Genomic DNA, 10,275 nt, shown 5'->3' with positions numbered 1-10,275 from the left:
ACCTGAGTCTGCTCCCTCCCAAGCTACCCCCCCACCAGCAGTGCTTGTCTAAGGGGATGACCAGAGAGAGAGGAAAGAGACAGCTGAGGCATCCCGAGGCTGTGACTGCAACCGATTGTGTCTCCCTGGGGTATTTATAAGCTGCATACTGGCGGGCAGGGGTGGGCAGTTGGCACCGTGACCTTGGGAGCTGGGGAGCCTGACTAGAATTCCTGGGAGCCACGTGAGCTGGACTGGCAGGAGCAGCTGCAGCCAATGGGGAGGAGAGCAGCACTGGCTGTTGAGATTGAGTTTCACTCCTGTGGCTTGAGATTTTTCTCCTTCTCTCCCTGTTGTGCTTTTCCTCTTTGTTTAGGTGATTGGACAGACGAATGCACTGATGGAGCCCTAGCAAGCCAGATGTTTGCCTAGTGGATTTGGGATTCTGCCTTCAGTGCTGAGCACACTTCTTGCCATTGCCTACCACAGCTCCAGCCCCCTGACATGGCTGGGCTTTTACGGCTCCAGGCCTTCTGAGCACACAACTTGCCCTCTTCTAGTGGGGCGTTGTGTTCTCTTGTAAGCACGTCCTTTTTGCTATCCTTAGAGGTTAGTGTATGAGGCTTTTTAATCCATGGGCGATGGGTCAGGACCAGACAAAGCAACAGATAGAAAAAGGACTCCATCTTTACCAGTCTAATCAGACCGAAAAGGCCCTGCGAGTCTGGATGAGGGTTTTGGAGAAGTCTGCGGATCCTGCTGGCAGGTTTCGGGTTTTGGGTTGCCTCATCACTGCTCATGCAGAGATGGGCAGATACAAAGACATGCTGAAGGTAAGGTGAACTGGAGATGAATGCATGCCATTGTGTCGCACCCACTATGGAACGTGGCTGGAGAACGTGGCTGAAAGGGGGCGGGGGGGTATTTGTGTATAACAGAAAATACCAGCTATTGAGAGCATGTTCTGGGCTGCTGTTAGCACTGTGCTCACCAAGAGCTGCAGCCCACAAGATACACAGAATACGATTTTTAACTGGGTCTGGTTCGCCAGGATTCCTGGCTTATTTAAGTTCTCCAGTTAATCATGGGAACTTTTCTTGATTATTTCCCACATACAGGCACACCATGTTATCAGGCTTCAGGAAAAGGTATGACAACAAGGCCTTTGTCCACTACAAGCTGTTTACAGTGTGAATGTCAGCATAAAAGGAGAACTCCAAGTGAATTCTGTAGAACAAGTACCAATCTTGTGGAGACATGTCTGTTACCTTGTTCAGCTTCTGGCTGATATCTAATACAGATCTGATATTGGGGTTTTTTAATTACAATTATTTGCAAGGGGGCTGATTAAGAAGGAAAAGAAGATGATGTTTTGATGAGGTAATTGAGACATACCAGGTGTCTCACAGTTGAGTTCAGAGAGCAGCTCCCAGTTGTCAGGACAGCATAGAAGAAAGAAAGAAGGATATGGGGCTTGATGGAAGAGTGGTAAAAAGCAGCTGAAGTTACATTTCAAGTGCATGAGGATAAACACTTTAATTAAATGAACAAAAAGAAGCTGGTGTGTGGATCTGAGAAGTAACAGGATGTATATAGAGAGCAGCAGGCAGCATTTGGGAGGGCAACTCAAGAATCTGTAAGACAAGGCAAGAGGGTGTTGTAATAGTCTTAAGAAACTATCCCAGCCTGAAATAGGGTCTTACTAAAGGGCTTTAATATTCTTGTCCTGATGTTTTGGGATGCCTCTAACTAGACTGGTTATCATTCAGCATTTAGAACAAAATGTGAAGGGGATGTCTACATCTCATTGAAAAGTTTTTGGTAGCTCTGTTTGGAACTGGACGGGGGAGAGGGGCACATCTTAGTCGTAAGCCCATCCACTTGTCAAAGCCCTATATTGAAACCAAATACTTAGGATGAAGAAGAGAGGTATTAATACACTTGGAAAACATTTGAAGACAAACAATTCTGTTAAGAGGTATGAAATTAAGTGGTGGCAAAAACAACAAAATGATTGGGGAAGAAAGAAGAAAAAAAGGTAAGATGTAGGTACCTGAAGGAAATATTGAAGACTTCATGGGGGGAAAAAAAAGGCAAAGGAGTGAGCTTAGTATACCTGAACATTAATTTGTTATCTGAGAAGAGATCAGAAAGTGGGATCAGAGTAGGTGAATTTTTGTTCTTCACAGTATTAGGAAGGAAAAATGTCTTCATTCAAACTAAAGATTTTATACAGCAAGTGATCAAAGATAGAGAAAGGAGAACTTTAGCAATAAGCCATTGAGAGAGGAAATAACAGGAGAAAAGGGGTCAGAAATAAAGGCATGAAATAAAAAGTGATTTAAGAAGGGTTGTGATGCTCAACCTCTTTTGGAGAGGAAAAATTACTTCATATCAAGAAAAGAGGCTGTGGCAACCAGGAAATAATGAAGGACTTGTGCAAAGTTAAGGGAATGTGAGAAAGCGTGAGCTAGTGCACATCACTGAGTCCACACAGCACCTTTCCTATACTGTTAAGGAAGCTGGGAAGATAATACAAACCAAACATACACAATTTATGGTTGGTGAGGTTTGGGGGTTTTGCTTTTTTTTGTTTCCAAAGAATGTAAAATGTTCTAGAAGCTTAAATTATTACATGTAGCCACTATACAAAAAAGGAAGTAATTGATTCCCTTGGAATTTGCTATCCATAATCCTAAGTGATAATGACTAATGAAAATTGCTAACTATTTACCTTTGCTACTGATACTAATTCAAGCCAGCAGTGTGCTTGGTCCATCACAAAACATTAGAGTAACTGCTTAGAAGGGTCTGCTGCCTGAAAGAAAGAGACTTCATTTAAGAGAACAGTATGCAACAAATCCTGGAGGTTATAGAACTAGAAGTGTCAAGATCAAGACTGCAATTTATTAGTAAAAAAAATCATTAAAGAAGTAGCTTACTTTCTTCTATTAACAGAGTACTTTAATAGCTTAGGAATTCCAGAAAAAGTGGGATACATTACACAGAGTGAAAGAAAACTGAATTGCATTGTGATAGATGTTTCCTGCTTCACCTGCTTCTCTTTAGGGCCATTTAACAGCTTTTTTTCCCCTAACTGCCAGCCTAGTTCATCTTCCCCACCCTGAGACTGTGTGGAGAGAGGGAGAGGTTTCTTCAGAGTCTCCATAGGCCTTTTAAACCACCAGATTAACTGCTCAGTGCATATGATGCTTCTCCATGTGCTGATGGCCTTGTCTGCCCTGCTCAGAGATGAGCCTCTTCTCCAGTACAGGAGAAGAGCACTACTCTGTGAGTCGTGAGCTGTATTTAAATAAACTACACACTTTTGTAAACACTGTCTTCTCTACTTAAAGTTTGCAGTGGTGCAGATTGACACAGCACGGGAGCTGGAAGACCCAGACTTCCTTACAGAGAGCTACCTAAACCTGGCTCGCAGCAATGAGAAACTCTGTGAATTCCAGAAAACAATCTCTTACTGTAAGACGTGCCTGAATATGCAGGGTACCACTGTGAGCATGCAGCTGAATGGCCAGGTGAGCCTCAGCATGGGCAATGCCTTCTTGGGCCTCAGCATTTTCCAGAAGGCTTTGGAGTGCTTTGAGAAAGCTTTACGCTACGCACACAACAACGATGACAAGATGCTGGAATGTCGAGTCTGCTGCAGCCTCGGGAACTTCTATACCCAGATAAAGGTACAGTAACCTAAGGGACAGAAGGGCAATTGTCCCACAGATTCAGGAAAGCATTGGAAATCATGTGAATTTCAGCCTGTCTTTCCTATTGGAAGTGAAGGACTGAGAGAGCACTGTAAGCTAAAATCCCTTTGTAAAATCCGAATGGAGTACTCTCCTCCACAGTAAGGATGGGAGGATTAGTGTCATGTTTACACAGCACAGCAGAAGCAGCTGTGAATATGTGCATTGAAAAGATCAAACTTAGCTTCAAAGAAGATCACATCAGAGACACAGGGCTGGCATCCAGAACTCATGGATTCTTTATTTCTACCGCTATTGCAGGCAAATAGTTGCCAGGAAGCAGCTGTAGGTAAAACCAGGGATTGAGCAGGGATTGAGCACAGGGCTGATTTGCCAGTTCTAACTTCTAGTACAAACAGCAACAAATACGTTTTTCTCACCAAGTCTTGATTTTGTCACTCATAGAAGACTCATCACGTGAAGTGTGGAGACCAAAAATAAAGAAAATAACATTGTGCTGGATACTTTTCAGGTGTGAAATAAGAAGGGAGAAAGGAAACTTGAGGAGTTGGGGTTTCCTTTGTGCATTGTGGAGAATTTAAAAAATATGAGGACTTTTTCACTTCTGCAGTCTCATATAACTTACAGTTTTAGATATTTAGATAAGTTTTACATAATTATTGTAAAATAAGATTTATTTCTAACATGCTTTTAATGCAAAAGAAAATGCTTAAAAATGAAAATGTATTACTCCTTTTTTGTGAATTTGATGAGGCCATGATTCTTAGTTCCTATTTCCTGCAATGATGGATAATGAGTTTCTTGGAGAACCCAACTCACCGTATGGAGAAAATGAAGGCTCCATGTAGATGTTACAAGCAGAGATGACGCAAGAGCAAAGAAAGTTTTCAGCCTTTGCTTATAGAGGAGGGTAAATGGGTCCTGCAGAATAAAGTTAATGGCATACTACATAAAATTCATTTGCTGGGTCATTGACCCAGTGTCCTAAACCCAGAGAATAATATGAATTCAGTATACGGCAATTCCGCCTTTCACAGTTCGATATCCACCAAAATACTGTGTGTGGAAGAGGAACAGCACGAGTTTAAAGATGTACAGAAATCTGGTAGCTTTTGCAATGTTAGTAAATCAAAAATAGTTGGACTTTTTTCTTCTTTCCTTTTTGCTTTATTTTTGCTGTGACTGCTGTCTGTGTGCTTGTCTGCCTTACAGGACTACGAGAAAGCCTTGTTCTTCCCATGTAAAGCCGCTGAACTGGTGAATGATTACGGGAAGGGCTGGAGCCTGAAGTACCGTGCCATGAGCCAGTACCACATGGCCGTGGCCTATCGGAAGCTGGGGCGCCTGGCAGATGCCATGGATTGCTGTGAGGTACAGGGTGCGGGCAGCCACAGAGCTGGCGGGGGCTCTGCCAGGGGATCTTGCCACAGGACGGGGAGCAACAGAGATACCATGGCAAGATACATGTGACTGTAGATCCTCCTGCTGCCTTCCAATCTTAGAGCTGTGGTTTCTGTAGCCCAAGGGGCTTCAAAATTTGGGTCTGTGAATGGCCCTTGGTTAGGAACATACAAAAAAGACTTCCCTTGCCTTAAAAGATGGTGCCATTTCTTTGAAGCTGATCTTTCAGTGGCGAAAGTGCAGAGTCCCAGCCTTGCTGTTTTGAACCAGGACCAAGCTCTTCTACTGATCAGAGGCAATTTCTTTCAGGAGTCCATGAAGATTGCCCTGCAGCATGGTGACCGGCCGCTGCAAGCACTGTGTCTGCTCTGCTTTGCAGATATCCATCGCAGTCGCAGAGACGTGCAGGTACAGCTCTTTCCTGCCAGGAAGGATAGAGGGAATAGCAAGAGGGCATGAAAAGCAGACCATAGCAAAACATGTGTTTTCCTCCCTGCTTCTGCAGACAGCCTTCCCTCGTTATGATTCTTCCATGAGCATCATGACAGAGATTGGAAACCGCCTGGGCCTGATCCAGGTGCTGCTAGGAGTGACTAAGTGCTGGATGATTCAAAAGGAGCTGGACAAGGTCAGTTACAAACTTGTTTCTACAGAAGTTTGTTAGACAAGATTAGAACAGTCTTGTACTGCACTTTGATGAGGGTACAGTTCAGAAGAGACCTGTACCCCCACCTTGGTTCTACCAACAGGGTCTGTGCTTGTACAGATATGTTTCTCTGAATGGTCTCTCTCAGACAGGAATTTGTTACTAATGGTAGGAACATCCATTCTGAGTCAGACTGCTAAGTTACAGAATTGCCTCATTAGTCAATCCTGATGACTTTTAAGCTCTACACTGAGAAAGCAGCACTGGAGGAAGGAAGCCTTATGCTCTGAAATAGATTCCCCTGCCTACTTTTTAGTTGTATGACTAAGCTCATTGATGTGCTAGTGATGTTTAGACAGCTCTACAGCTCCACCATGTGCTTTGCAGGCAAATGTGGCATAAAATTCCTGGAGAAATTTTGAAGGTCTATAAACTCTGATGTGAAACAGAAATGAGAGCAGGAAGTTATTTGGGGATAGACAGCCAGTCAATATCGAACAAGGGGGTGAAGTTACTTATTTTGAAAATGCTTAGGCAGTGTGTATGTGTATTGAAGTCCAGACTGCACTTAGATGCACACATTGCACAGCAGGAACATTACTTGGCCACAGAATGAAATGCTCAAAGGTTAGCCCTGAACTAGCTCTGAACAACCTGGAGTTCCTGCACAGTGCCACATCAAGATGCTGGTTGGGTCTAAACATGATGAAGATTCACTCTTATCACTCATACTGAGACACCAAGAATTTTAGCTTAAATGAAGCATTCCAGATATCAGGATGTCCAGTATATGTCTGTCAGAATAGACAAGTTCAGGGTGCTGTCAGCATCTGAGTGCCTCCATCAGGGAATGAGTTGGGTGAGACACACTGTGCAATCTCAGTAAGTAAACACAACGTTTGTTAGCAATGGAAGAAGAAACTGTGGACGTGAAAAGTTTGCTCAGTGTCAAAAGAACGGGACAGGACACAGCAGGTAGGCCTCTGCACAAGAGAATATTCAGAGCACTCATCAAACCCTTACATTCACTGATTCTATCTCCAGCCACTGTCAGCCTCTGATACCAAGCAGCTCTCACTTGTGAGAACACGATGACAGCTTTGCACAGAATTCTAATATCACCAAATCCCACAGAAGAAGAAAGTGGAGGAATCTTTTATTCTGTTCCAGGCATAGAGGGCAGTCTGCCCTGCTGGGTCAGGGACCTTATGTCTGTTGATCAAATGTGACCTCCTTAGACATCACATCCCTAAATATTCACCAAAGCCTGTTCTTCAACTTGCCAGTCCCAGTTTCCATTTCTCATGCTACTCATCCCTATATCAGTTACTTAATAAAGCAATTTGCTAACTTTGCACTTGCAGATTCCCTGTTTTTGTCCTAGCTTCCTCCATCTTCACAGTCTCTTTGGCCAGTTAGTCCGTTTCAGTTGCATGTAATCAATGCTATTGCAGATCCTTCCAGGCTGCTCCCAGCTTGCTTGCCCCCGTTCTTGTGCAGTCTTATATTCCTGTCCAAGACAAACTGTCCCCTGGACTTGTCAACATCTCTTCCCCTACCCACTTTGATGCTTCACTTTGATTCTTCCTGAATCAAATTCAGGAGTTTCCAGCACACACTCAGACTTCCTAAGCACAGTTCTTAGTTATGTTCTTCCTGCTAGCCTCCAGTTCCTGCTTCCCTCTTCTACCATTTCCTTATCCTAGGCTGTTGCTGCCACCACAGGTCTAATGCCATCTCCTTCTGCATTCACAGTGCATTTTCGCATCTCATCTGGTCCTCTCCTCCTACAATAGCAGTAATGCCAAATTATAGGGTAGAAATTTTATAATGTTCCTCCTGAAAACTACTGCATCACAAGGGAGACCTCTTCTTCCCCCTGGACAAAAAGGAAGCAGATCTCAATAGTTCTGGAAAAGAGAGACTAATTACCAGAACAGCAAGGAACACTGTGACATCTAGGGGAAAGCAGGGACTCATTTGGTATGACAGCTGCTATGCTAAGTACTTCCTTCAGATTCAAAATATGGATGGCTGAACACTCCTACATCACACCCTGTGTAAGTGAGGCAAGGTGGATATATGAACAGCAGGGAAAGAATGGATGAGTGTGGTGTATTGGTGCTGGTAGTCCCTTTCCTCACCTCTTGTACAAGTGAAATTGGAGTTGCCCAACAATTACTGAGCCTGCAAGGTAGGATAGGGACAAGGCTTGCTTTGCTTGTGCTCCATCCCAGCCCCAATGAGCATGTGGGACTGAGTTTAAATCAGTCTGTATTCTCTCTGCTTGGGGACCAGCCTCTGCCAACATTGACACTGTGTGTCTGGAACAGAAATGTAGCTCCTGCATTACTTATGGTCTTTCAGAAACCAACCTTTTCTCATGGATTAACTTTTGGGAGGGAAGGGAAATCTGCCAGAAAGCTTTCTTGATTCTCCAGGGTTGCAGTGAATACTTGTTTATTCAAATTTTACTCTGTATGTCTTTAGCTTTTTTTTTAGTAGTTCTCATAGGACATTAATACGAGCCTGTTTTTTATATATTTGACTGAGAACTAACAACAAGTGCTCTCCATTCACAGGCTCTGGAAAGCATTGAAAAGGCACAGGAGCTGGCAGAGGGACTAGGGAACAAGGTAGGATCCTAGAGCTTCTTTACAGCACTGTTCATAGTCTTGTGTCAGGCAATATAAGTCAAACATTGAAGTACCCAGACTTGTTATTGCTCATTAGCATTCCTATTAACCAGTGAGTGCCTGAGATTTGCTTTGTCATGAAGTGTTTGGTTGTGGGCAGTTGCACAGATTATCATCAGTATCCAAGTCTGAAAAGTGACTGAGGAGTCACAATGGGATAGACAAAGGGGAATGGGAAGCAGCGAAAATGGGGTATGAAATAGAGAACTAGAGGATTAGAGGTCTCTTCTTAAAAAACATTTTTACCCTGAGCAGCTGCTGAACTGTGGGCTGGCTGGAGGCAAAGGAAAGTGAAATACATTGTATGTCATGGGTGGCTCAGGGAAACTATGAGTGGAAGAGCTGCTGAGTGTCTCAAATCTTGGTGTTACCTTTTGTGACACAAAGAAGAAGGGTTAATGGCAGGAAGTGTTGAGACCTGTTGATGTTTCTCCAGCTGGCTGATGGTGCTGTAACATTCCCACTCCTGTTTCTGGTCTTTGTTCACTTTTATGTTTCTGTCCTTCACATGCAGCTTGGCCTGCTGAAGCTCCACTGCCTGTGTGAAAAGATCTATCGCACAAAGGAGCAGCAGAGAGAATTGCGTGACCACGTAGTGAAGTTCCATGAATGTGTGGAGGAGATGGAGCTGTACTGTGGCATGTGTGGAGAGTCCATCGGAGAGAAGAATAACCAGCTCCAGGCACTACCTTGCTCCCACTTCTTCCACTTGAAGTAATTAGCTGGAAGTACTAAATATTATTGTCATGACATTAGTCATAGGAAAGAGCTGCTTATGCCCAGAGTAGTCCTATGCATACTGTTCCCCAGGTCTTTGTCTTGATTACCCGCTTACCTTTGTCTTGATCCTGCCTTGCAGGATCCCATTGCAGTGCTAAGAGTCTCACGACCTTGGAGGGTGAGATTCAGCCATCATACCCATCACACTCCCACTTCTGTCCTCTAAATGATTTTTCACTGATGTCCTCACTTTGTACGTGGTCAGCCCAGTTCACAGATTCGTATTTGATTCCACCTGGGGAATCAGTTCTTCGCTCCCAGGGACAGTATGGATCTTTCCCAAGTCCCCTCACTTTCTTCCTTGGCTAGTGACACACAGAGGTGAAGAAGCTGTTCAGCCTATTATCATGCTACTGCCATGAAAGAAGTTAGCGGTACCATCATTTTATTGTAGAAGAAACGAGTGTTACAAAACGCACTGATCTGAAAACCAAGAATTTAAAACCAAAGTCTCACACTGACACCAGAATTAGGATCAAACTACTGGGCAGTGAGACAGGCCCGATGAGCTCTGTGGGCTTGTCTCCAGCAGTACAGGAGCAAACTTTTGTAGAGAAACCTGCGGAAGTGCCTCCGTGGAAGGAATGGGAAAGAGATCCAATCTCTGTCCGTGGCGGGAGGGCCCACGGGGAACAGCTTTGTGGTGTACAACAGCCGTGGAGCGGCCCTAGGGGAGCCTCCGGCCGCGGAGAGCCCCTCCCGACCCGACCTCCTCCCGTTGCAGGTGCCTCCAGACCAACGGGACCCGCGGCTGCCCCAACTGCCGCCGCTTGTCGGTGAAGCCCGGCTACGTCTGACCGCCCGCGGGGCTCGGCCAGGGACTGACGGAGCCGCTCCCTGGCCCCCTCAGGCTGTGCCTGGCGGGGGCCTCCTGGGCCTTCTCTGCGCGGGGCCGACTGATTCAGCTCAGCCCCGCTCCCTTCTCCCTCGCTGCTGTGTACGGGCACTGACTGTAATAAAGGATTTCTCCCAGAGACCGCCCCGTCCGCCTCCACCGCCGAGCTCCGGGCCCCGGGCACCGCCCTCGCCCCGCCCCGCCCCGCCCCGCCCCGCC

At 45.2% G+C, this 10,275-nt stretch overlaps 1 protein-coding gene across 1 annotated transcript; it reads left to right on the top strand.

Annotated features, from left to right (window-relative positions):
* The first annotated feature begins 372 nt into the window (after positions 1-372).
* RAPSN (receptor associated protein of the synapse) lies at positions 373-10,195 on the top strand. The gene is made up of 8 exons (XM_039553368.1): positions 373-812; positions 3,336-3,674; positions 4,911-5,069; positions 5,409-5,507; positions 5,605-5,727; positions 8,328-8,381; positions 8,956-9,155; positions 9,946-10,195. Exons 1-8 carry the CDS (start codon positions 597-599, stop codon positions 10,016-10,018), a joined length of 1,263 nt encoding a protein of 420 aa, XP_039409302.1. The 5' UTR covers positions 373-596; the 3' UTR covers positions 10,019-10,195.
* The last annotated feature ends 80 nt before the right edge of the window (positions 10,196-10,275 follow it).

Source organism: Corvus cornix, chromosome 5 (genome assembly GCF_000738735.6).
Source record: "Corvus cornix cornix isolate S_Up_H32 chromosome 5, ASM73873v5, whole genome shotgun sequence".
Taxonomy (NCBI): Eukaryota; Metazoa; Chordata; class Aves; order Passeriformes; family Corvidae; genus Corvus; species Corvus cornix.
The sequence above is the reverse complement of the archived record's forward strand: the minus strand, read 5'-3'. Positions and strand labels throughout refer to the sequence as shown.

What these genes read in the sequence shown, in the direction of transcription:
- RAPSN (XM_039553368.1), top strand. Translation starts at nt 597, where the DNA reads ATGAGGCTTTTTAATCCATGGGCGATGGGTCAGGACCAGACAAAGCAA. An exon ending in TTCAAAAGGAGCTGGACAAG is followed by an intron (nt 5,728 to 8,327) that starts GTCAGTTACAAA and finishes CTCCATTCACAG; the next exon opens with GCTCTGGAAAGCATTGAAAA. An exon ending in CAGAGGGACTAGGGAACAAG is followed by an intron (nt 8,382 to 8,955) that starts GTAGGATCCTAG and finishes CTTCACATGCAG; the next exon opens with CTTGGCCTGCTGAAGCTCCA.